Genomic DNA, 25,961 nt, shown 5'->3' with positions numbered 1-25,961 from the left:
ATAATACTCATAATTTTAAAGATTTTAATGTGACACTTAAGTGTAAATAAGAATCTCGAAATTAAAAAAATCGATTAAAATCATCCGTATAATTTATTGATACATTAGATGAATCGATATAATTGATTTATTAAATCCTCCACTTAACAATACTGTTTTTAAAAATTTTAAGAATAAAAGTAAATTATTATTTACGTTCTAAAATAAATGTATTTGGTCATTAAATCAAATTAGGGTTGTGAATTATTGATAATCCAAAAAGAAAAGAAAGCTCATGGAATCAAGAACCATTAAGAGTAAACACTATTAGAAGAGAGGGGTTTTTTGGAGATTGTAGTCATCTAATAGTTGAATTCATAAGTCAATTAAAGCTAGACAACTATGAAAAATCTGGAAGAACTAGACAGTAGTTTCGTCCTAGTATAAGACTTCTCAGCAGTGCACATCCACAATCTCATACGTTCATCCAGTGCTTCCAGGTTTTTCAAGGTGGTCTAGCTTTAAATGACTCATGAATTTAACTATTGAAATTACTAAAATCTCCACAAAACCCCTTCTGATGATAAATAATTAATAAATCTACAAGGCATTTATAATATTACATTCGGTTCAGATTAATGCTTTAGTCTATTTTCAAGTTAGTAAGGCAGATAATATGGATAAACTACTTATTTTCCAAACAATATTAAAGAATAAATAAATACAGTGAAAATACGGAGACTATTTTTATTTTGGACTATCTTGATTAAAGGGAAACAGGATGATGCCTCAACATAAATTATCATTTGAACGAATATCAGTTTATTCAGTTGATTAAGTTAATGAGATAAATCCACTGTGAAGATGGTTTTTATCACAAACTGTATTCAACTGGTTTATTACTAAAGATTGAGAAGTATTGAACAGTTATTTCATCTTAGTTCGAAACGTCTCATCTGTATACAACTATGGCCATTCTAGAGAATGAATTTAAACCTCGTGGTCATTATGTCACCTTTAAATGACTAAGTTGAAATCCTATGATACATAATTCTAATTTTAATGAATTCATTATCTATTATCATCGAGGATAGCTATACTATTTCCTACATAGATGAAAGCCAGTATTCATGACTACTTACTAGGATTTTAGTAATCTATTTCAAAATTAGTCACGAATAGTTTATCACACAAACCAATTATCCGCCAATAAACTGTTCTTGAATAAAGTTATCTAAGACTACTTTTATTTAAGAGTTGGGTTGTTCACATAGATATTAACTTAAACTGCAACAGGGAATGTCGTAATAATAATTAGTATGGTAAAATAAAATGTACAACTTAAGTAAATGATTTCATCGAAAAGAAAATTTTATTCGCTGAATTCTCTTTATTTTTAATCATGTATTTGTTTATGGAATCTTTACAGTATGTCGTACATGTAAGAGATGACTAAGTAAGATACATTAATATTACAGTAAATTAATTAGGCAGTGAAATTATCAAATCACTATTCTGTTAAGAGATAAGATCAAAACGTTTTATTAGTAGATAGGATTAGAATTATTCAGACACATTTCAATGTCCAAGTAAGAAAATCATTATTATTCTACTTGACCAATTTGTTGATAATGTTAGACGGGAAAAAAGTCGAATATAAAGGACTTTTGATAGAAAGGGCTTTTGGTAAAAAAAAGCAATTCAATGATGAAATTTTTATTTCTGATAATACCGTTTACTAAAGCTGTACAATCGTATTCATAGTGATTTCATAAACATATATAAGTCTGGAGAAGAATGGAAAGTCTAGTCACGCAGCATCACCAGAATCATTCTTTAAAATCATTTACACGACCGGATGAGTGGAGACAAGGGGAGGTCAAGTAAGAAACTTGTGTACTGCTAAGATTATGGTAATTCATCACTTGAAGCCTGAAATTTGTGTGTATGAAACCAACACGTTCAATAACTGGTTAGTGTCCTCAAAGTAAAATATAAAAAATTTTAATAATAAAAACATAAAACCAACTGAAAAGAATATCAAGGCTACAGAAGGATGAGAGATTCTTTAGCAAACACAAATTTCAGGCTTCAAGTGATGAATTACCATAATCTTAGCAGTACACAAGTTTCTTACTTGACCTCCCCTTGTCTCCACTCATCCGGTCGTGTAAATGATTTTAAAGAATGATTCTGGTGATGCTGCGTGACTAGACTTTCCATTCTTCTCCAGACTTATATATGTTTATGAAATCACTATGAATACGATTGTACAGTTTTAGTAAATGGTATTATCAAAAATAAAAAATTTTCTGCTGATTTACCTATTTCTTCTTCAATGATAAAATCACTTACTTTTATCATTTGAAAATCTTATTTTGTTACGGTCTGACCATTACCCCTGTAGGAGAATGAGAAATTAAAATACTAAAACATCGACAGTGTAATACAAAATAAAAGCAATCAACAGAAATCAAAATTGAGAACAAATATACATTGTTTTCATTTATCGTAATCTGTTATTATTATTTACTACGACTAATACTATTTTCATTTCCATTACTTTTGTATTTGAATATGTTCCTTTTCCCTAAAACATTTTTTTCGCATTTCCTTCATTATTTCATACCAGATTATTTACGGCATCGTTTTAATTATTTTCCCTCTCGGTACTTCCATGTGTGAACGAAACATTCTGTGTTGATTCAATTTCCCTACTCATTATGCAATGCTTTGATTAATTACAGTCCTACATATCAATGGGAACATTCAAGTAATTAATACAAATAAATGGATGTGTTATTAGTTTTGTTAATTTTACACTACTTCGTTTATAAACAATTTATGGAAGCTACGCAATCTTGCATTGTTATCATTTTACACTATATAGCTCAGGATGTATAGCTTATGAACATTCAGTGTTCAAATCTACTGTTATGGTGGGACAAATATTGGGAAAGTTGGAACTTTCGGAGCTATTTCTCGGATTATTATTTAGATCTTTATGGTATAGTTAGTAAATGACTGCATGATTGCATTTTTATATTATCTTTGTCCCAAGCTTTCATTGGATCTATTGACTGTCGTTGTACGTTTTACTATTGATGATTAATTATGTACTGTTTACTCCGCCTTCGATCACTTACGGTATGATTTTGCTTAAGGTTTGACTTCTTATTTTTTGTGCTGTATGCTCGGTCATTGTAAGCATATTATTGCATGAGTTTCGAGTCATGATTAGATGTAACTGAATACAACAGTGAACTAATTTGCTTCCTGTCGGCATCTTCTGGTTGAGTAATGGATCAGAAAAAACTCAAGGATCAATAAGCGTTAAAGTCTTGATTATTGTTCATTAGTCATTGTGTAAATTTATGAAGTCACCGATCTGAGTGGGAATATGGTAGGCGATATCAATTAGTATGCCAAGCCATGACAAATCAGCGTTTCACAAAGTACGATATTTACACATGATATCAATAACCTAATACTAAGAAATAAATGGATTCGTTGAAATGAGATCTATTCACTGAATTTCGTGAGTTTGATGTGTTAACGGGAATTATTGATTTAAAAATTCAAGGATTTATAAGTGGTTTTCATCACATACTGATCTCACTTAAAGTACCAATGGAAACTAATGAGCAATGGACAACTGATTCATCCTAGTGTGGAACTCAGTGGTGCATTAATAATCTCACCAAGGATCTCGTGGAGAGCGCTTAATCACTAGGATACCGGGTTCATATCCGACAATAAACATTTCCAACTTCGACCAGCTTCAGATACAGCACCGTCGTCGTATGATTTCAGTTGTTACAATCCTAAATCCAACTGGTCAAGACTTCTTACTAGAACCTCGGAGCAAGTCACAAGTGAACATAGGATTATTGTCTTGTCAGAGAAATTTTCTCTTGAACAATGTTTCAAGTATAACTTGTTTTTCTTAATCAAATCAGTGTTTACACGATTATGAAAGGCACTTAATATAGAACAGATGGAATGTAGTTAGCAGTGAAATCCAGGAGGCCCGGTTCGTTTTATTTAAGACTCATCAGTTGGATGTACTTGCATCCCAGAGTCGATTTTCACTCCAGGTTTATTATATTTTAATAGTAAGCTAAATTTCTAACCTCAAATACTCGAACGACTGCAGAATTTGATGGATTGAACTGTTATATTCATTTAGATCAATAAAATATTTTAATCTGCAGTAGTTTATTATAAACAAACTATGCATTATACCTAAGTCCTTTGGAAATATTTCAACTACCTTTGAACTCGTCCTTGATCGTCCTGTGATTAGCCTTGCTTTATAAAAAAAATAGTAAAAGAAACTATATGCATGAAACTAATAAATCTTTCAATAAATGCTTGGTAATTAATATGGTTGTAACTCTCTAGTCTTTACATTTTCAGAGAAAATAGATAAGAGAGCAGGAGAGTCTAACGGTATTTGTTTGCTTAGCTGTTGACGAAACTAAACAAAATGTTTATTAAATGATGTTTCAGTAAACAAACAGTTTTCACTTACATAATAAAACTTAGAATAAATGATAAAAGTTAATGAATCACAAGTGTGTATACGTAAAGTTTTAGAGTTTAAAACCGGAAATACATTGAATATAGATTAAAATATGTAGCAACGACTTTATATATAATGGAATAACCTAATTTGTCATCCCCTTTTTCAGTAAAGTAATTCTTTTTCTATTTTTTTAAATAATCACAAGATTTTAACACAATATTATGCGCTCGCGCGCGAGAATGGTGTGTCCTGGGTTCGAATCCCACGAGATGAGATCGTGGATGCGCATTGCTGAGAGGTCCTACAATGGGCCGTCCAGTGCTTCCATTGACTCATGATCTCAACTATTGAAATAAATACAATCTCCACAAAACCCCTTCTGATATTACCTTTGTATTTTTGTATTATTTCAAACTTATAATAAAAGAAATCTATAGTAAATAGTTTGCTTTTAAATATTTTAATATAAGGTATTGTGAACTGAGTTATGATTTTTTTGACTACAGTTTCTCATAGATTCTTGTTCAAAATCATTACTGGAAGAGCTCGAGTAAAATATTTGTAGGTAAAAAATGGAACACTGAAGAAGCACAATAATAAAATATACACTGATATAATGTGTAGTAATCTTTAATGAACATTTTCAATATACTAAAACTCCAGAAACCAGTTGAATGTAACAGCCGAACTGATGAAGCACGGTTAAAGTTCAAGCTATTTCATATATGTACAGTATTTTCGCTACTGAAAATATAACTGTACATCCTGTGTGTATATTGGGTTTGTATTATAAGACAATAAATGAAGAGATTAGAAATAATCTGGTCATCAGATGAAGAAAAAAATATGAGTCATCTGTGATCTAACCGATTGCATTTAAAAAACAATTTGTGATTCATTTGATTAAACCGCACCAAATATAAAAAAACAAAAAAAGTCGGGAATTATTTATCCATAATACACTAACATCTGTGCTCATATGTAGAATTTTCTAAAGTAAGCAATATAAAGTCGATCGATGGGATTGTCATAGGTTGAGAAGATTTTATCCACTATACCGTGTCAGCATTTCTCTCTCCTAATAGGCTTGGTATAAACTGTTAGAAAAACAAAAGTTTGACAACATAGAATGATTAACTTTATGAACAACATAGACTGTTATTCTAGTTGGTTTTTCGATCAATAAAGTATGTTTTTCACATATATAGGTCTTGGTCACTTAATCGTGATCATTTAGTACAGTTATGGATTAAAACACCATACATAAATCTTAGTCCTCATTTCATTCAGTATTTGGAATTTAATGTTTATCAAACATACGGCTGATATATGTGATGAAAACTGTTAAATATCGATTATCGCACTCGGTTGCATTTGATCTAAAATTGTTTCTATAGTCAAGACAAGAACAGTTCGTTAAGTTCTATATATAAGAAGTTGATAATATCAAAAGAAAAGCCTAGCATATTACCTAAACTATTTATCTCATTCACATGTTACTAGGTTGGTGTGTCCTGTATAATTAATGAGTTCATAGTTCGACTTAATAAAGAATAAAAGGTCAGTTTATTGTGTTTAAAATTCCAAACCTATTTATGAGTCTTGTTCATCTGAGAAAAAACAAAATAGTGATTGAAAATTGAAAGTTGCACTACAAAATTCTTAACAATCACACTCTCTTGCTATAATACCTTAGGATTATTGTCAACAGACAAGAAACTTATTCCCACTAACCAAATAGACTGTTATTTGTTATCCATAAGAAATAAAGTAAACTGTCCTATTATTACTTGTTAAATTATTACGAATAATAGAGTAAAATATATTCATTTATATTATTTGATATTTTCTTGAAAATCAAGATATCAACTAAAAACAAATTCACATTTAATACATATGTAGAAATTTGGACCAAAACAATAGAAGGTAAAGGATTTACAAAACAGGGAAAAATGTGATAATTTCCTAGGATTTGAAATTCCACCATTGATTTGTGATGTAGTAATTTAAAAAAAAAACAATTATCTGGGTTTCAATATTGCAGTACGATTGACCTGCAGGTTGTTTTCAGTGAAATATAAAAAGAATTTTGTTCTAAATAGGAAAAACCTTAAAAATGATCAACTATTGTTTTACTGATACCGATTGTAACTCTTAGAGACTTGGGAAATACAACTCCTGAACATTTTATGACAATTTTTAATTAAGAAACAAATTGGTTCTTCGAAGAGCCCCTTCATTTGTTTCATTCTTTAATCTGTGCAATCGTAAATATATACACAACTCACCATGATAATTTATAAAGTTTGTTAATAATGACGATACTTTATCGATTATGGGGACAAAAAAATGAACTAAGGTGTGGAAAATATTGTTCTTATTACGAAACTAAAAAACGGAATTTGTGAATATTGTATAGTTTTCAGTTTAAATCATGAACTAATCTTGACTAGACCACCATTGGACACCTAAAGGCACTAGATGGCCGCTTCCTCCTAGTACGGGACTGCTCATGGATACCCAGTCACGACCTTGCATTGAGGAGTCAAGCCCAGAACTTTCAGTCTCACATGTAAACGCTTGGCCTCTTGACTACTGAGCCGGCATCCAATAGTGTCAATGTCTAACTTCGAATCTGCAATGCGGAGTCGTGGGTGCACACTTCTGGAAAGTTTCATAATAAGACAAAACGCCCGTCAAGGGCTTTCAGGTTTTTAATGGTGGTCTAGCTAGGATCAGTTTGTGACTTACACTATAGAGGTGGAACTTTGTAGAGTTTGATAAGATAATAAGCAGTGCCAAATGGTCGGTATTTCTGAGTTACTCCCTTATTGCACTTTCTATGAATTTACTGATACCAATTTTGAATCATACCTTTTTGAGCTATTCACACTAAACTCGATTCCTACCATTGGTATGGCTCCAAAAGAGCAAGTACACTGATAAATATATCGAATTGCCCGGATGCGAGAGCCTATCCTTTGGATTACTGATATCCATAAAGAAACTAATTAATACTGGTCTCAAAGTTTTTGAGAATGAAACGTTCAAGAGATCTCGCTACCACTCTATTTTATCTTATGTATTAGTGAATGTTTCCCATTTACTAATAAAGCCGTTCTCCACCAATTACCAAAACATTTTGTCAGCTCACTTTTCTGATTGATCAGTCAGGGTATCATCTAAAAGACCTTCCAGTAATCAATAAATCGCACTTAGTGGGAAAACTAATAGAGCTAAGAGATGGCGTTTATATTCAAAGATTAAAATATGGTCAAAACTTAAGAGCATAAATTACACTACTCGCTATTACTAAGTAATATAATCACTAGCAATTGTTTGAGGATCCATATTAATCTGAAATTGTTTTATATTTCCCATATATTTGAGAAGTATGATAACTTAATAATTAGTTATGAAAACCTTATAATTCTCGACGAAATATCTTTGAGATCTCTTCAAATTAAATTTTCAAAAATCTACATCGTGGAAATCGATATCCAATCAAACTTATCCACAGACACATGACGACAGCGACTGTCCCAAAGTAACTAATCTCAAAACTACAGTTCAAAAACAATGTTATTTGTGAGAAAGAAATTTAACGTAGAAGAAATTAGCTGTAGGATCAGTTACATAAGGAAAACAGTTAGTCAAGCCTGTTATTGTATCTTTGGACACCATGCGGCATGGTTGAGCAAATGATAGTTAAGGATGATTGTGAGTTCCAATCATTCAGACTTAATTGATATATGAAATCAGGTGTACTTGACTGGAGATTTTCACTTTATTTATAATAAAATAAATGGCTTCATGTGTTCGGCATTTTTATGCTTCCTAAAGTATCGGAATTCGTCCACAAACCAATCATTTAACTACAGAATAAGTTTGTACTATTCCTCTGCCTACTTAGCCACCGATATATCCCACACAAAAGAGGCCAAAAAATAAATTTTACCCTCTACTTTTCCTAGATTTCTTTTTACTTTTGTATTTCTACATAACCTTAGTATTCAGCTCTCAACTTAAGTAAAATTTGACTTATTGACGAAAATGTTTTGCTTATTCTCCGATTATATATCACGCAATCTATCACCCAATTAATTATATGTCTTAATTCGTTCATAAATAAATACTTCGGTCGCTAAAAGTACTCTATCTCTCTTCTTTCTTCAAATACTTCGTTAATCACAAGTATTTAACTTGCGTCCCGTAAGACTACTGTTGTTAGACCCAAAAAACCGTTGTTTCTAGCCATATCACAAGAAGGGTGCGCAAACCGAAATCTAAAGATGTTTTTTACTCCTTACTGGTTACGTTCATTATCCTCATTTCGTTCTTAGACTATGCACTGTACCATTTCCAGCATTTTTAGTTAACCGTAATTTGTACTTAAATTTCATCGTGTTGAATAAATGTATACATCATTTCAGCACATATACATCCCCAAATCAAGTAAATAAATCGTCAGAACTAATAATAATTAATTCATTTAATGTCCAACAGTAGTTCATAATTCTTAAGGTACCAATAAAACTAGCTAAAGATATACGATAAAACACTCGCCATTTAGAGTCCTATGTGCACTGCTCGTATATGCTCTCTACCTAGCCAGCTCATAAATATTGCTTCCTGTTTAGAAACTCTAGTAGTTACATGGTTAAGAAGATATGAGTTAAATATTTAAAATGGATACGATAGGCTTAGTCTAGTTTAATCCTGAGAGTTGTAAAGAAAGTTATGAATTGATGTGATCTGCTCACATAAAAATTCAACTAAAATGAGTTGTATTTTATCAATTCGAAAACTTAACCTTAAATTATTAGGTTATAGGACCAAAATCAACACTAAACTACAGTCAGTCAGTCAGTAACAACGTAGAACTTCGTACGTACGTTCATCAGTTCGAGTTTCCATGCCACAATTAGCACAGAGATGCAGTGGTCGATTCAAATCCCGTAGTGGTAGAGGCAATAAGAGTATAAGCAGTGATCGGGAAGATTAGGGTTTGGAGATGTTACTTAAAGAGTATAATACAGTGAAATAAATTTGGAAAGAGAAAAAAAGAGACAAGGAGGATTCAGGAGATCAAGATTTGGGAGAACACAAAGAGTGGGTGCACCTGCGTCATTGCAAACGATTTTGAGCCATGTCATTCAAAGTCTCTAACCATCGGTTGCTATCATCTCGCGGATCCCAACCAGGTAGTCTACACCTACCAACATGACTCAGTCCACTTGTCAATGACTTCATGGATTTGTGCCACCTTTTAGTCTGGCTCCCCCTAGCTTTCTTCTAACCTACACTATTCTGTACCATAAAATATCGCACGTCGGGGTAGTCGGTGGTTGGGCATAAGTAACAAATGGCCCAGCCATCCTTACCTAGTACCCGTTTCCTAACAACTTTGTTACTTACTCGGTGGTCCCAGGATATACGAGCAATGTTTCGAAGACACCTATGATCAAATACTAGTAGCCTACGGATATCCTCTACTCTTACCGGCCATGTTTCACTGCCATAAAGTAGGACAGAACGAACTGCTGCGCAGTAAACACGTCCTTTGGTTGATAGACGGATATCTGGCCTACGCCATAAATGACGCAAGTTGGCAAAAGCTAGTCGAGCCTTCTGTATCCGTGCTGAGATTTCGTCACACACCAGACCACAAGGGCTGATGAGACTTCCAAGATAAGTGAAGCGGTCGACACGTTCAATTACTTCACTCCCTATCATTAGTTCGGGTGTCAATGCAACCCAATCCTGAAGCAACATTTTGCATTTCGAGGGGGAGAATCGCATCCCGAACATGCTTGCATTGTTGCTTAGAGTGGTCAGAAGACTCTGCATTTGTCAGCGTCTTCACCAAATAAAACTATGTCATCAACATATTCTAAGTAAACAAGTGAACCTCCCGGTAGTAGTTCAAACCCTGGAAATCTAGACGAGGAAAGTGTTATCTCTAAACGACAAAGATGAACAAGAATGGAGAGAGTGGGCAGCCCTGACGAACACCACTTGAGATAATCAATTCTGATGACAGTTCGCCATAAGCTCTCACTCGACCAGTTGTGTTCGAGTAGAGAGCCTTCATAAGGTTAATGTACTTCTTTGGTACTCCTTTCAGTGACAAACACTGCCATAGAACCTCACGATCGACAGAGTCGAATGCTGCTTTAAGGTCGAGAAATACTACGACTGTGGGGCGTCTGAACGTGTGTCTGTGTTCTAGAACCTGACGTAGTGTGAATATCTGGTCTATACAACCACGTCCAGGTCGAAAACCAGCCTGATTTTCTCTAGTCTGCTCTTCACGAGCTTTGGTTAGGTGTCGAAGTATTATTGAAGCTAATATTTTAGACACTATATTAGTCAAACTGATTCCTCTGTGATTGTCACAAGAGGACTTTTGTCCTTTCTTATAGACTGGCACAATCAGTGATTGAGACCAGTCAGATGGGATTACGTCCAGTTCCCAAATTCTACCCAAGACCTCAGTTAATCTCATTGCTAATACTGGACCACCATCCTTAAAAATCTCAGGAGTAAACCTGTCAGGGCCTGCACAGTCAGGCTATACTCCTAACCCATACACAAAAGGCGACATAATTGATATATTACAGGTACTGATCACACCATTTGTACAATGAATTTATTCAAATGAGAAAAAACATCTGGAAAAGTATAAGTTTACATTTGATTGCTAATTCGTTTTTATACATACAAAACGAAACAAAATGAAGGTCTTCTCAATTAAGAATTATTATCATCACCAATACTAACTAGATGAATCCATGCGACGTTTCTTAGTTTTAGTATGAGCAGATTTCCATAAGGCATGTTTTACAAATCTTGTTGTAGCTTCTTTGTCCAATTTCAAACGTGCAGAGCCTTCTCTTTCGACTAACGATCTACACCTTTTCAACGCATTCATTACACGATCCTTTGCAAAAAATAAAAATAAACACATAAACAACACACAATTACAGACAAATAACGCGTTAGATGAGTGCAACTTATTTTTTTAAAAATCGTGAGCCCATAAAACTGTAATGCTAGGTAAGTAATGTTTTCAGTTTACTTGTTGATAGATATTTGTAGACTAGTGATTCAGAATGTCGTCAGTTTACAAATAATGAATCACAGATCCATAGTTATTTAGAGCTTTGACCACTCTCCTTATCTTGGAAGTCTCACAAGCACTCACTACAGATTTAGAAAACTCCCTTGGTTTTTGTCGAATTCCATCGCTTGTAGTATAGACAATAACTCCTACTCCCAACCAAGGGACGAGTGTACCGCATAGTAGTTCGCTTTGTCTTACGTTATAACTGTGAAACATGACATTTGTAAGTAATCAGTACTTGACTACAGGTGCCTATGAAGCATGTGAATTGTGACCAACTGGATTATTTCATCCAATTTTATTTTGAACAGTTTAGTAGACTTTCAAGACTTAAAGATAAGAGATATCGATTATAACCCTGTACATAAGTTTAAACTTAGTTAACAGAGTATAATTTTATTTTCCTAAATGTGGTGGATAGTTAATCGTATGCAAATAATAAGTTGTTGAGGCTTGTCAATAAGTGTTTTTTTGTTGCATTTAAAATTTGTTGCAAAAATGTCTGTAATATGACGGACGAGATATCAAGGATAAGACACGTTTCTATTACTGAATGGTGAAATTTACTTTTGCTTAAAGAAAAGTAGATCAATTTGATGGATCAAATGTATTTCAAAACTGACACGTTAATTTACAGAATATATAAATGATAAATAACACTAGGTTATGTACGTAGGCGCTTTTTAGTCCTGGGAAGTTATAACAATCAAGCAAACACACACTAAAAGCTAATGACTTCTACACTCAGACATGTTGCTATAGAACTAGCGGTAAATTTGGTTACTTGAGCACCAATAGAGGATGAGAGGTTTCCTGCCATAACATGAATATCCTACGGACGGGCTCATGGTTGAGCACTGTTGAGTTGTTCCACAATAGGACGAAATGGCCATCCAGTGCTTCCAATTTTCCAATGGTAGTCAAACATCGATCGGTCCTACTCACTGCCTTCTCGTGGCGGGGCTGTTGATTGCGAAATTGAGGGACGAAAAGCGGATGTCCGGCGCTTTAACCGGGTTGGTGGATACGGAGGATCCTTAGAAAACCACCTGCTTCGGATTTGGGCACCCGGGCAGTATCCTAACCCTCACATAAATCGAATGATTTATGCGGCACATATCTGTTTGGTGCCTCATACGAATGTTTATGTGTTTAAACAATAATAATTTCAACGAAATCTAAAAGCTCAAGCTTAATTTCATACTTATGTTGACCGAAATAGGAAGTCATAGGTTATATTATTTATTGATAAAAAAGGAGGTTAAATGATCATAATAAAACATACAGTTTGTTTAAAAATATGACATAAGAATAGGTGGTCTAGCAGGTAAAGCAATCAGCTCCAACAGTCAGGTAGAGGGTTTGAACTCCACTACACCTACTTCGGTTCGGAAAGTCTTATAGTACTGATAATCCATTCACAAAATTTAGTTTAAAGCCGATCACGTAAACCTGTACTTAACAGAGAAGTTACATTAGGCGGTGAATTAAAATTGCAGCTGGTTAAATTAACCCGTATTCTGTTTTCGAGCATATATCACACAAAATAAAATACTAAAATAGTAAATATAAGGAATATTTTGATAGATTTCTATGGGTAGTGAAGTCGTATTAGGTCAGTGTTCTAAGTCCAAAAGCAACCCGGAAACGAATTTTGCTATTACAACATAACAGTGAATGGCTTCTATAGAAACAGAACGTTTGTAAACAATTAGTAGAAAATGTGTTGTTCGTTGTTTGATTTAATTTAGGACGAAGGACTCAACACTTATTAATCGGTACAACATCCAAATTATAACCTATGTACAGGCTTCTCATTTAAAATGACAAACTGAAAGTTTTTAATGGTGAAAAACACCGTAAGAATACTGTCCATTATCATGAAAGAATAAGTATAACAAATACTAAAATAACGATCTTACCAATTCCTGCATAATAGGATGGCTTTGAGTTTCTACACCATTGCACCTAAGATACACTGAAGAGAATTATTAAAAAGGAATTCCTATCGACTTACTGAAAAACAAAGCATTAAAGGCGTAGCATAAAGACAGATCAGTTTTGATGGTATCCAAATCACTGACCTAAGACATTTTCTTGTTAATAAATTTCAATAGCATTACCTCAGTATTAGAATCATTCGAAAAGTTGCTAATTTTTTTTACAAGCTGTTCAATATCATCAGTAGCTTCTGAAAAAGAAACTAACTGAGCGCTTATTTCTTCAGGTATTTCATCAAAAATACTGCTGTCAACCATTCCAAGTCAACAAGACTGTGCAGTGCATAAGGCTAAGATGTAAAAATAATAGTAAACAACAGCAACTCAATCTGGCGACAATACTAATACAATTTATCAAATTACTACTTGCTTTACAATCTAGACAAGTAGTCTGTTAGGTTTACGGGTTCTCACCAATAATGGACGACCGTTCGTATGTTAATGGCTTTACCAACCAGTCAAATTGGCTTAACTGTACCCGCAGTGACATGATATAAACATGAGGTTATGAAACCATTACTCCTGGAAAGTATTTCCTTAGTTGTGAATTCTTAGAATAGTTTGAAACTATATACAAACGATCGAGCAAGCTGATTCCATAGGAAGATGTTCATTGCCAAGTGTTGGTCCGTCAGTCGATAGGCTTTATGGTACTAAAGCATATCGAAAAGAATACCAAAGTGCACCCTATGGAAGCTTTCTACTAAGACACTACAGGTTGATCCTCGGCTTTCGTCAAACTATTGTCTGAACCGACTAGGTTTATTGTTTAACTAGGTTGGCCATATTATTTAATTTTGGTACATGTATACCTCAAATGGTGATGAACTCTTCGTTTGACATTTTAGAGGCTGATGTAACATGAATCAACTCCTTAGATTCAACTATCTGGATAGTATACGACAGTTTAGTGGGGACACTTAGTAAAATCAGTTTTTGAATACTAAATGACAGAGCACGAAATTTTGAGATCTTGCTTTCGCTCATCAATGCATTAATCCGACCATAGTGACTAAAGTAGCGGAGCATGTTGGAGCGGTTATAATTTGTCAGTCAACCAGCTACAACATAAGACCAGGCATATATATGCGTCGGTCCAAGTTGCCACACTTCATTAGTAGAACAAAATGAACACCGAATTCATAGAGGCAATTACTTGAATGGCAGTAATACATAAAAAGGATTGCATACAAGGATATGATAGAGAGATAGAATTAGTTAATAAAGAGGAAGGTATAAAGTAATCTCACAGTTCAAGGGAAGACAAAGATTTTATACACCGGCGCTATTATGATCGATTCTGAGCCATGTCACCCGGAGTCTCCAATCACTGATTTTGATAGTCGCGCGTACCCCAACCAAGAAGTCTGAATCTACCAACATGGCTCAGACCAGAAGTTATAATTTGTGGACGAACTAATCAAATTTCAGATAGTCTTGTATTTTGGTGCGAAATTCATCCATCCATATGGTTAAATTGCAATTTAGTACTACAGCTGTCAGTTAGTGATGAAAACCCTAACCCTAATGTGTAGTCATAAATTCGTACTCTAGATCCAAGTTCAAACTTTTCGCACTAATTTATAACCCTTTTTGACCCTAGTAAGTAAGCGAATTTCCTGAAGATCACTTTGGCCTCGAAGATCGTCTATAGAGTATAGCCTCATCAACATGTCCACCACTTTACTGTCCATTAGTTTCACTGGTATTGTTAAATCAACATACCAAAAGGTCAATTAGTCTCGCTCAACTAGCGCAGCAAACGCGAAAGGACTGGATATACGTCTACATACCAAAAGGTGGGTGTACTGTTCAACAGTTCGCCCTGTATTCATTTATGGCTACTAAACATGGTCCGTGAGAGAAAAATCGTTCTTACGTTGTTTAGTCGTAAACAACTTCAAAGAATAGCTTAGGTATGTTGAAATCTCAGGAATATTTAATGCCAATTTTTAGTTTAGAATAACACAATGATAAACCGTGTGGTCAGGCTGTTTACCGAAAAGATAAGTGATCAGGAATTATGATACATACTCCTAGTTGATGCGTACCCTGATATGCAGTTCATACTGTGAATTGGAACCATGTTGCGAGTTGAGGACTTTTTGTTTGTTCTGTACAATAACAAGAATCTGTATTTCAAGACCCTAGGTTTTATATTTTTCACTAAGTTTATCTCCTATATTGACAATTCATTACAATCAATTTAAACACTTTTGATTTTGTTTTCAATCGTGTTAGCTCGAGTTGACGCATAATTCTACAAAATTTTATGTTATCCACAACTGGCTGTATATTAGGAAGCAATAAGCTTGAAGCATTACTGATAACCAAGTGACAGTCTCTGAGTTTAACTGACCAATCCATTTGAAAATGGGTTATGTGGTGGACGGCAGTTACTTTTTAAGCCAAGCTACAACCCATGTTGTAATGTACCCAATCTCCAAAGTTCGGAGAGCATCTCAGGTTTTCCTTAAAACTTTTTCACATCAGACCATGGGAGATTTTCAGGTTTTAACCCTAACTTTCCTAAATCTTCGATCGGAACTTCGCCAAGACTTCCAAACATACAGAGATTGCACATCCATCTGAGTAGTAATTACTACTTTTCGTTAACGAAAAAGTGAAACTTAACTGACATTATCTCTAGGAATATAACGGATATTATTAAAATATGCAAAGGTCGAAACACCATCAAAAGTATAATTACTTGCGAAGAAAAGTTGTAACGACCCAAACTCCCAATTTCTGGGGAAATTTCGTCCGTTTTGGATAAATTTAAAGAATGCCGCAGTAGAAAACTTTGGTAAAATGGCACAAAGACCCCAAGATTTCCCCAGGTCTGGGGGGAATCCCCAAGATGTTTGAGAAATTTTGGGTTTTCTCCATTATTTCCCCAGAATCACATAACACTGAGGTTTTTCCCCAAGATATCCTAGGGATAGAAAATACTTCGGAACTCGACTAATTAGTCAAATAAAACGATGATCAGTCTTGATGTTTATGAAAGCTCAAGCCATAGATTTTCAGCAAACGTTTACTCAGAGATATCCGATTGCAAAACTAACGTTTAAGACAAAATCGATAGTCGACTCTGATCATAGTTACCGGCTTTATACAACCGTTGGATTTCAATTAGAGTACGAAATAACACTCCTTAGAAGCAAAAAGCTCTAGAGAGCACTTAAAACATTTTAAGCTGATATAAATACGTAAACATCACTGCGCAGCATATGGAATAGTAGTTATTGAGATACTAACCAAACAACCTCGAAAAGAGTCTGCGTCAAGTTTGCCTTTACGACCTTGAACGGTTTTGTCCACCGCGGGCAATTTATACTTGAAGAGAGTGCTAGTTTGCATAGGTTCAAATGGTTCAAATGGTTGTGGACGGAATAGAAGAAGCTTTCGCTTAACAGGCTTCCGTGTCTAGTATCAGGGGATCACCAAATCCTCCAGGCAGGAATCTAGGTATATTAACAAGAAAACAGGAAAAGAAATTGATAAATCATAGTGCGATACTATCCTTAGTCCTTAAGAATAGTCCAAGTTGCCTCTTAAAGGACTCCTGGGAAGTCGCTTGAACTAGCTCGGCCGGCAGCGAATTCCAGTATTTGACAACTCTTAAGGAGTGGAAGTTGTGTCTACATTCCGTTCTGCTATGTTGTGTCTCCAGTTTTTGAGTGTTACCCTGTAGGGCCAGTGAAATGTCACTGAGCCCTAGCCAAATCATCCGGCAGTTGGATCACTGAATGTCGAACAGATCATCGCTCCCTGCCAAGGTCATGTACAAGCAACGCGCATTAGTTAATCATACGCCATGGACTGGCCCATGCGGCAGTGGTCTTACTTTCGCCTGTATCTACCTTAACTAATATATTTCTGTAATAACGTCCTTTGTGTTGTACAGTCTTCAAAGTATCTATGGTACCTTGATACGTCAATGGGGGTAGTCCACGTAAGATGCTGACCACAAGGTGTGACTTCGACATTAGCTAGTTTGTCACACCATTCATGTCTAACTCGAGTAGGCCTCCAATCATTTCGACATAGATCATCTACGTTGGTGATCAACACTGGTGAGCAAGACTTCGAGTAACGCAACCTATCACTATAATCTTTATTATTGTATTCTATACTTATTCTTTTTCATTTTTATCATCGCCTATGTTAATCTATCACTGTGAACTTTCGTTGCTTCATGTCAATGTTGATTAGTATTTAAACTTAAATACTTAGTTCAATCGACAGAACTAACCAATCAACTACGATTATAATCGCCTATCGTGGTTCTTTAACAAGCATTAGCAGCATGTAAATGCTCCTGTGTAATATGTTTGTTAAAATATCAACCACTCGTGAGTATAGCCACAAGGCAACACGAACGCATATCTCTTTGTACCTTATCCACTGGTATAAATAAGACAAGATTAACTATCGACTATAAATTCATCTTTCTGCTTAACCACTATCCACTAGAATGTTTTGCTTTTTTTACCACTGTCTGCCTAATTTCCAATTGCTGAGTTCCATGGCCAAACAGAGGATACGAATGCTAGAAATTCACGGTGAGTTTGAACTATAAATTTCCTGCGATCTTAGATCTCGTTTAGACTGTTCGTCAGTCTACAACGCTGTGTTAATCGAAAAATTTAATCAACAGTACCTCGTACATAATCCAGATTCAAACTACTGCCTACTTCATATCTTCATTACTTAGAGGCAAGAGTAACCCAGGCGAGTTTCATAATTTCATTAGATTATTTCGTACTATATTTATGATGCGTGATAACATTTCGTAGTTGCTTTCACGTAAACTAGTCATATATTCTGTCACTGCCGTCAAGTTTTAGTCGAAATCATGTACATTTATGACTCGTTAGTCGACATACTGTGGTAAAACATATTGCATGTACACGAGCACGCTTAGTCCATACCCCAAGTACACATGTTGTCGTACTTAATATGTCACTTAATGCTAGGTAATAAGCTCTTTGTATCATCCTTTTACGAAATGGCCACGTTACCTGGACCCTCTAAACCTTAGTTACATTGGTGGTTACCATTTTAATTAATGTTTATTATACCCCTTGTATTTGCTAATAATTCACACGGTAAATCATGGCTCGATTTCCTTATTACACAACAGTCGTTTTAATTCTATTTTCGGTTTATTTACATGCGATACGGGTTTGGAAAATATCTAAACGTCCTCGAAAATTCTCCACGAACCCAACCATAGTTTCGTATATGTTTTTATTCACACATCCAACTGTTACGCTAATCATACCTAAGCGAACGTTCAGTGCAACTGTCAATATACGTAAGAACGATGTTATTTAGACTTGACATTGTAACACATCTGAACTATTGTAGTTGTTCTACTTCGATGTCGTACTTCATTTTATGAAGTATTGTTTCCTCGTGGCTGTTATTTAACAGATGATTCCGGTACATCAATCGGCTGCTCAACTACTCGACGATTTACAACCTGTCCAGTTCAATTGGTGGTCTGACGACAATATCATTCGCGCGAATCATCAGTTTATGCAGTCGAGCGAATCTCCTGCAAACTGAAAACGATATTGTCGCCTCTATCCCAACACTGACAGCGTTTTTCATGGGTATCATTGACATGAGTCCAGAGTGACACTCTTGGTTTCTTATGTTCTTTTCGATATTTTTCTGTTCACTAATCGAACAAACACGCAGCATTCACCGTTTATCATCTTTTAGAGACTTCATCGTGCCACCTTTTGCTGTCGATTTGTAGCCTTCAACCCTTACTGACTGTAACAGCAGTCATCGACTTTTCAAACTGTGACTACAAGTTGGTCAATAGCTTCGCACAACGAAATCACGACCACTCTTCACTGTTATACTTCTGTACTTACGGTTAGTCTGTTAGATATAGGTATAACTAGAATTTGACACTAATTAATAGCTGTCAACGACACTGTCCGACTTACAACTTTAAACTAATGACAGTACAAATATGGATATCGATTGATAATACACTTATCCTACTATCGCTATAGCATCATTACTCTTGCGGCAGACTTAACGTTTGTCATCGGAGGAACTGAATTACTTTTCAAGGCTATATATTTCAGCGCGACTTGATAGAACAATAAAACGTTTTGTTCTTTTCATTATTTCTATGGTTAATCGCTTTACGTTTAACCAACGTCCTACTAACATATTATGACTCGCTGTTTCCCGACCAGTTTCTGCCGCCTCCTTTCCATTTGTTTTACAGATAAGCAATACCTGGAGAATTTATAATATTCGTTTGGCACTCTCTGGCGCGCGACTGCTCCCAACATGTTTGGTACCGATTCAAACGGCCGTTGAATCTGGTGGGGGAGTATTGTAGGGCCAGTGAAATGTCACTGAGCCCTAGCCAAATCATCCGGCAGTTGGATCACTGAATGTCGAACAGATCATCGCTCCCTGCCAAGGTCATGTACAAGCAACGCGCATTAGTTAATCATACGCCATGGACTGGCCCATGCGGCAGTGGTCTTACTTTCGCCTGTATCTACCTTAACTAATATATTTCTGTAATAACGTCCTTTGTGTTGTACAGTCTTCAAAGTATCTATGGTACCTTGATACGTCAATGGGGGTAGTCCACGTAAGGTGCTGACCACGAGGTGTGGCTTCGACGTTAGTTGGTTCGTCACACTATTCACGTCTAACTCGAGTAGGCCTCCAATCATTTCGACATAGATCATCTACGTTGGTGATCTACAACCCCTTAGGTTAGTGTTGGAACTAAGCTTAAATAGGTGTTTGAGAGGATGTCCGGAAGTGTTCAGGATACTATAAGCCATCAGAAGGTCACCTCTAAAACGTCTATATTCTAATGGGTAAAGGTTAAGTGAATGGAGGCGCTCTTCGTAAGGTTTAAATTTGAGTCCTCGAACTGATTTCGTGGCTCGCCGTTGGATACGCTTCAGCGTGTCCTTATCCTTTTGGAGTGAGGGGAGAAATACTATGTTTCCGTACTCTAAATGGGGACGGATGAAACTATTGAAGATTATATGGAAAGTTCTTCCGTCAAACTGTCCAAAAATGCGCTTCAATGTTGCCAGTGCAAGGTTTGCTGGGAAGGCATTTTTGTCATAGTTAGCGTAAGACTTTAAATCGTAGGGCACCAGGACTCCCAAATCTTTTTCGACTTGGATACTACTAGAGAGGAGTTTCCTAAGTTATAACTGTAGTTTGCGACATGTCGCAGATGGACTACTTTACACTTTGAAGTGTTGAAGGTAAGTCCGTTATCGTCTGCCAAACTTTGAAGTCGAGTCAGATCCTCCTGAAGTGCCTGTAGATCGTCCTGGTTGCGCATCACTCTCCAAAGTTTCACGTCGTCGGCAAAAGTAATAAGTCTGATGTTACCTGCTGAGGAAGATCATTTATGTAGATCAAGAAGAGAAGAGGTCCTAGTATTGAGCCCTAGGGGACCCCACTAGGACATTCCATAGCCTGAGATAAAGTGAAATTAACCCTGACCTTAAAATGTCGATTTTTCAGGTATGAATTGAGCCAATCGCTTAGAGGTGGTCTGATACCCAATCGTTTAGGCTTATTGATAAGACACAATTGGTTAACCTTATCAAAACCTTTTGAGAAGTCTAGGTGGATGATATCAACCTTCCCCTTGTGATCAAGGATGCTTGTCCATCTGTCCACCCCAGTCAGCAGGTTGGTAATACAAGAGTAACCCTTCCTGAAACCATGCTGTTGGAGTGAGAAGAAATTTAAGGACAGTAAATAGTCGTTTACACCATCACATATCAGGGACTCCATGATTTTTGAAGGTATGGAGAGAAGAGCCACCGGTCGGTAACTTGAAGGTTCATTGCGTTGACCTCCTTTGAAAATTGGTGTGATGTGAGCCAGCCTCCAATTTTCCGGTAGTGTGTGAGAACATCATGCTAAGCGGCGTTGCCAAGATTGAGGCTGCTTCCCTCAGTATAGCGGAATGGACCATGTCCGGGCCAGGAGAAGTGTCTAATCTTAAGTGATGCAGTTTCCGGAACACCAAGTCAGCGCTTAGGTTCACTTCGGAGAGTCCTGTGGAATTGCAAACGAAACTATCATCATTAAAGTTAATGTCGGTCGGTTGAAATGTCTGGGAGTATTGTTCAGCCAGAAGGTAAGCGGTGTCGCCATCGTTGTTGATCGGGCCGTTAAGACCTAGCAGTTGGGAAACTCCAGTTTTGACTTGACGAAGAGAGGCTGCATAACGGAATAAGCTTTTAGGATTAGAGGCAAGTTTGTCCATAAGCTTTGTTTGGTACTGGAGCCTGTCTCCTCTTATAGCCTTCGTGCACATGTTCCTGATATGTTTATATTGCCTGTACGCTCCGTCGTTATCAGTTCGCTTGTATTCCGCCCAACAGTGCCTTTTGCGGCTTAGCGGGCGAAGGGTTTGCATAAATAAGTACTCTGCTGACGCCCGACAGCCCGGAAACGTCGTTGAAAATCATTTCAAGTGTGCCATCTTCCTTTTTTATTGTCAAGTGTGAAGATTTATAATAAGTACGCAAATGCGGGATCAATTTAAAATAATCAAAGCCTAGTGGGCTTAAATTCCTTTTGCGATTTTAAAATCTTAGGAAGCTGTTATATTAGGACTGGAAAATTATTGCGGCCCATTTACTGGGTTACAGCTAGTTAAAATAACGATTCGAAAAATCATTCAGTCATTAATAAGTTGATGAATCGTGGGGGTTATTATTACTTATTCTTCCTCTGGAAAATTTGCACGAATATTCTGCCTTTTGTTTTTGCTGATTTCATCTACTTAGTAAACCTGTAGAATTATGGTCTACTATGATATTAGTACTGCTCTAATAATAGACCTAATCCTAAATTTGTAGATTTGTCATGATATAACTGCCTAATCCATAAGATCTTACGTGGAAGTCACACCATCGACTACACCAACTCACTGTATCGTATCAATTACCAATACATGATGTAGAACAAGGTTAGGCTAGAGAAAGAACAATATATTTAATATGAATAGAAGATATAAGGTAACATTCGGCAGAGACCACGCCTGCATGGCCGAGCCATGCCACTCGATCAACCCCAGTCCATTCAATTCATTCTTCGCGCCTTCTCTATCGTTAGATATTTATCCGCGTTAAATATTGAATATCTATTTTCTGAGTAGTCTCGTGTTCAGCTTTGTGGATTGTGCGGTTATTGTTCAATGCCACTACACTACTCTCCCACTAGAATCAACGTGATGTTGGTTCGATACCGAATTGGATGGGATCGTCGTGCGCCGAAAGTTACCAAGACTAGGAAGAATCCCCCGGGTAATGATAAGCTGAAAGATAAATCAAAAAGGCGGCAGCATCTGGTCGGGAAATACATGTAAGAATTTTTTTAAAAAATCTGCCTTCATGCTTAACACACTTAAAATGACAATTTGGGTGAAGATTATTTGAGCTATAAAAAAATGGGATTACAATAATAATAATAATAAAACGATGCGTGTTAATAGCCGTTGGTTAATAACTTAACGTATAGGTAGTAAGTATTTTGTGTTTAGAAATATTAAAGTAATGAATATTGTAGAAATGTTAATATTGGTATTAGTTTTGGTTTAAATTATGAAATCAAATAACGATTATGCCGGTAAGTTGTCCATATGAGTTGAATTCCAATTGCATCTGTATTAGTAGGCTAACTGAAGGAACAAAAGTATTACCGTGGAGAAGAATTCCAACTAGTGTTCCAGTTAGTTTGATACGGTTTATTTAGTTACGGGGAGATTTCCTCAACCTCATTTTTACTTGACCGTGATAGAATTTAGTAATACTACTAATACGCATGAATGGTTATCACAACAAAATTTAAATACGTGAATGATAATTGTATGAATTTTGGACAGATAACTAAGAGCGATTCGTTAAACATGATTGTATTCGTATGAGACATGGTTCAGACTCAATGTTCCGATCTGCCATAGAATATTTATTTATATTTATACCTACCGGTTGATGGTGCATACAAGTTAGTTGCAAGTATGCAGTCTATCATAAGGCGAAATACGAGTTAATTGAGATATAGTGATTAAGTTATTGAAATCAGTTAAGCTTATTTGTCATATTACGAAGTGATGTGGTGCTGCAAGATGTATTTAGCTAAATAAGTTTTTACAAGACGATTAATAGTGAGTGATGCTCATGTGATTATCAGGGAGAACATAAGTTGTAACCAGGGGGAGTACACTCCCAACTCATGTCTATGATAATGGCTTGAACCTTAGTCAGTGTTGGGGTAAATTCGACATTAATGTTTTCAGTTTGCAGGAGATTTGCTCGACTGCTTATACTGATTATTTGCATGCATGATTGTGTCGCTAAACCATCAATTAGACTGACAAGGTTTCGAGATATTTACTGAGTGAGCATCTGATAGAGAAACATACTGTAATCATCTATAGTGAATGAAGATAAAAGAAAAACAACACTAGCGATAATTATAAGTCAATTTGCTGACCGATTTTGTTAATAGTTTCATTAATTATATCAGTCATATTACGTGATTGTCAAGTTATGACAATGCTTTATGACGATATCCTGAAACTATTAAATTTAACTAGTTAGTGTTGAATGAGGATTAGTCAGTGGAAAAATAGGTATTGTTGCTTTAGGTGATTCGAAATTATCAGAAATTTATAACGTTAAAGAATCCGAGACACCTAATTTAATTATAAATTTCAATTCAGAAATATTCGTTTAGTGTTAATTCTAGTAGGCTACGGAGTTTTGGTTTTAAACGTTTGTTTAGCCAACAGCTACCTAGGGATTTAGTTATTTTACTAGTGCAGTTGATAGTACTTAAATTTGTAATCTAATTATCTAAACTATGTTCGCATTTTAGGCTGCTAATATGATAAACCAATCCATAAACCCAAATACGATTAGCAACAACGACTATGATGGGTTTATTGATAAATGTTAAAGGCGATCCAGATGATTTCTAAATTTAGAAGAAATGGAGATATAGTGTGACGTATGTACGGGCCAGGTTAACAAGCAGGTTGTTGACGTATATGACGATTTAAAAATAATGAACATGACCAGAAAATAATTTTAAAGTTTAGACTGCTTGTGAAACTTCGGGCAGGAATATGATGCGTTATAAACATTCCATAAGAAGTTACTGCATTTAGCCTAGGGACACTTACAAATATATAGCAAAAGGAACCGGAAAACATATACATGTTAAGTAAAAAAATTATTAAGTAAAATAGTTGAACTCGCCTGGGTTATTTTTGAAAATTAGATTATTCAGTGGACGAAATATATAACGCCATTCGTGAGTAGTATTGATCCAAAAGTATCCAGAATAAAACATGCAGTATGGCAATTAATTCCAGGGTGCGTGATGCTGTTGAGGTTTTTGACACTCGCTCGGATCAGAACAATCGAATGAATCCAGATAATTGTATGGTTGTCATTGAACGAACCATCTAAAAATGATTGCAGGAAACTTATAGCTGAAACTCACCGTATGTTTTTGGAGTAGTCATCCTCGTTGTTTGGCAATGGAACTCGAGAATATGAAATTAGGCAGGCAGTGGTCGGAAGAAAAGATATTACAGGATAGTGCATCGTTTAAAACAGGATGAGGTGTTAAGTGAAGGAACACTGAGAATTAGATCCAGATAACTATTTAGTCCTTGATCGCATTGTTAGTCAATGTATATTTACGCTATTTACAGGTCATATTTGCTAGAGCTTGATGTTTAAACAAGACTATGTCGCTGAAGCATGTAAATGCTATTACAGCTTGTTAACAAATCATCAAAGCTAATTAGTTAATATAGACGACCAGTTTTTATTATCGATTGAGCTAGTTTGTCATGAGGACTAATCAATATAACATTACGATAATGCATGTGAGCATTATTCAGAGGACTATTAGAATACAGGGTTAACATAAATATAAAATCGATCGAGAAAGTTGAAGTGGAAATAAGGATTAATAATAATAGGTTGCGTTTCTTTAGTTGGGCTCACCAATGTAGAATTATGGTCTACTATGATATTAGTACTGCTCTAATAATAGACCTAATCCTAAATTTGTAGATTTGTCATGATATAACTGCCTAATCCATAAGATCTTACGTGGAAGTCACACCATCGACTACACCAACTCACTGTATCGTATCAATTACCAATACATGATGTAGAACAAGGTTAGGCTAGAGAAAGAACAATATATTTAATATGAATAGAAGATATAAGGTAACATTCGGCAGAGACCACGCCTGCATGGCCGAGCCATGCCACTC

General features: G+C 35.7%; 1 protein-coding gene across 1 annotated transcript; it reads right to left on the bottom strand.

The window, feature by feature from the left end:
• Positions 1 to 10,841: 10,841 nt before the first annotated feature.
• On the bottom strand, positions 10,842 to 16,979 carry C1D (DNA-binding protein c1d). Its single transcript, XM_035732299.2, has 5 exons — positions 16,895 to 16,979; positions 13,757 to 13,923; positions 13,651 to 13,717; positions 13,556 to 13,611; positions 10,842 to 11,450 (listed from the first exon to the last, which is right to left on the bottom strand). The coding sequence occupies exons 2-5, from the start codon at positions 13,889 to 13,891 to the stop codon at positions 11,286 to 11,288; spliced, it is 423 nt and encodes a 140-aa protein (XP_035587607.1). The 5' UTR covers positions 13,892 to 13,923; positions 16,895 to 16,979; the 3' UTR covers positions 10,842 to 11,285.
• Positions 16,980 to 25,961: the final 8,982 nt, after the last annotated feature.

Source organism: Schistosoma haematobium, chromosome 2, assembly GCF_000699445.3.
Source record: "Schistosoma haematobium chromosome 2, whole genome shotgun sequence".
NCBI lineage: Eukaryota > Metazoa > Platyhelminthes > Trematoda > Strigeidida > Schistosomatidae > Schistosoma > Schistosoma haematobium.
Note: the sequence above shows the minus strand (reverse complement) of the source record. Positions and strands in the feature narration are given on the sequence as shown.

Bases quoted from the DNA above. Each gene is read 5' to 3' on its own strand.
- C1D (XM_035732299.2), bottom strand. From the start codon at position 13,891: ATGGTTGACAGCAGTATTTTTGATGAAATACCTGAAGAAATAAGCGCT. The intron at 13,718-13,756 runs GTAATGCTATTG...AAAATGTCTTAG, and splicing joins CGAATGATTCTAATACTGAG to GTCAGTGATTTGGATACCAT. The intron at 11,451-13,555 runs GTAAGATCGTTA...TTTTTTGCAAAG, and splicing joins ATCCTATTATGCAGGAATTG to GATCGTGTAATGAATGCGTT.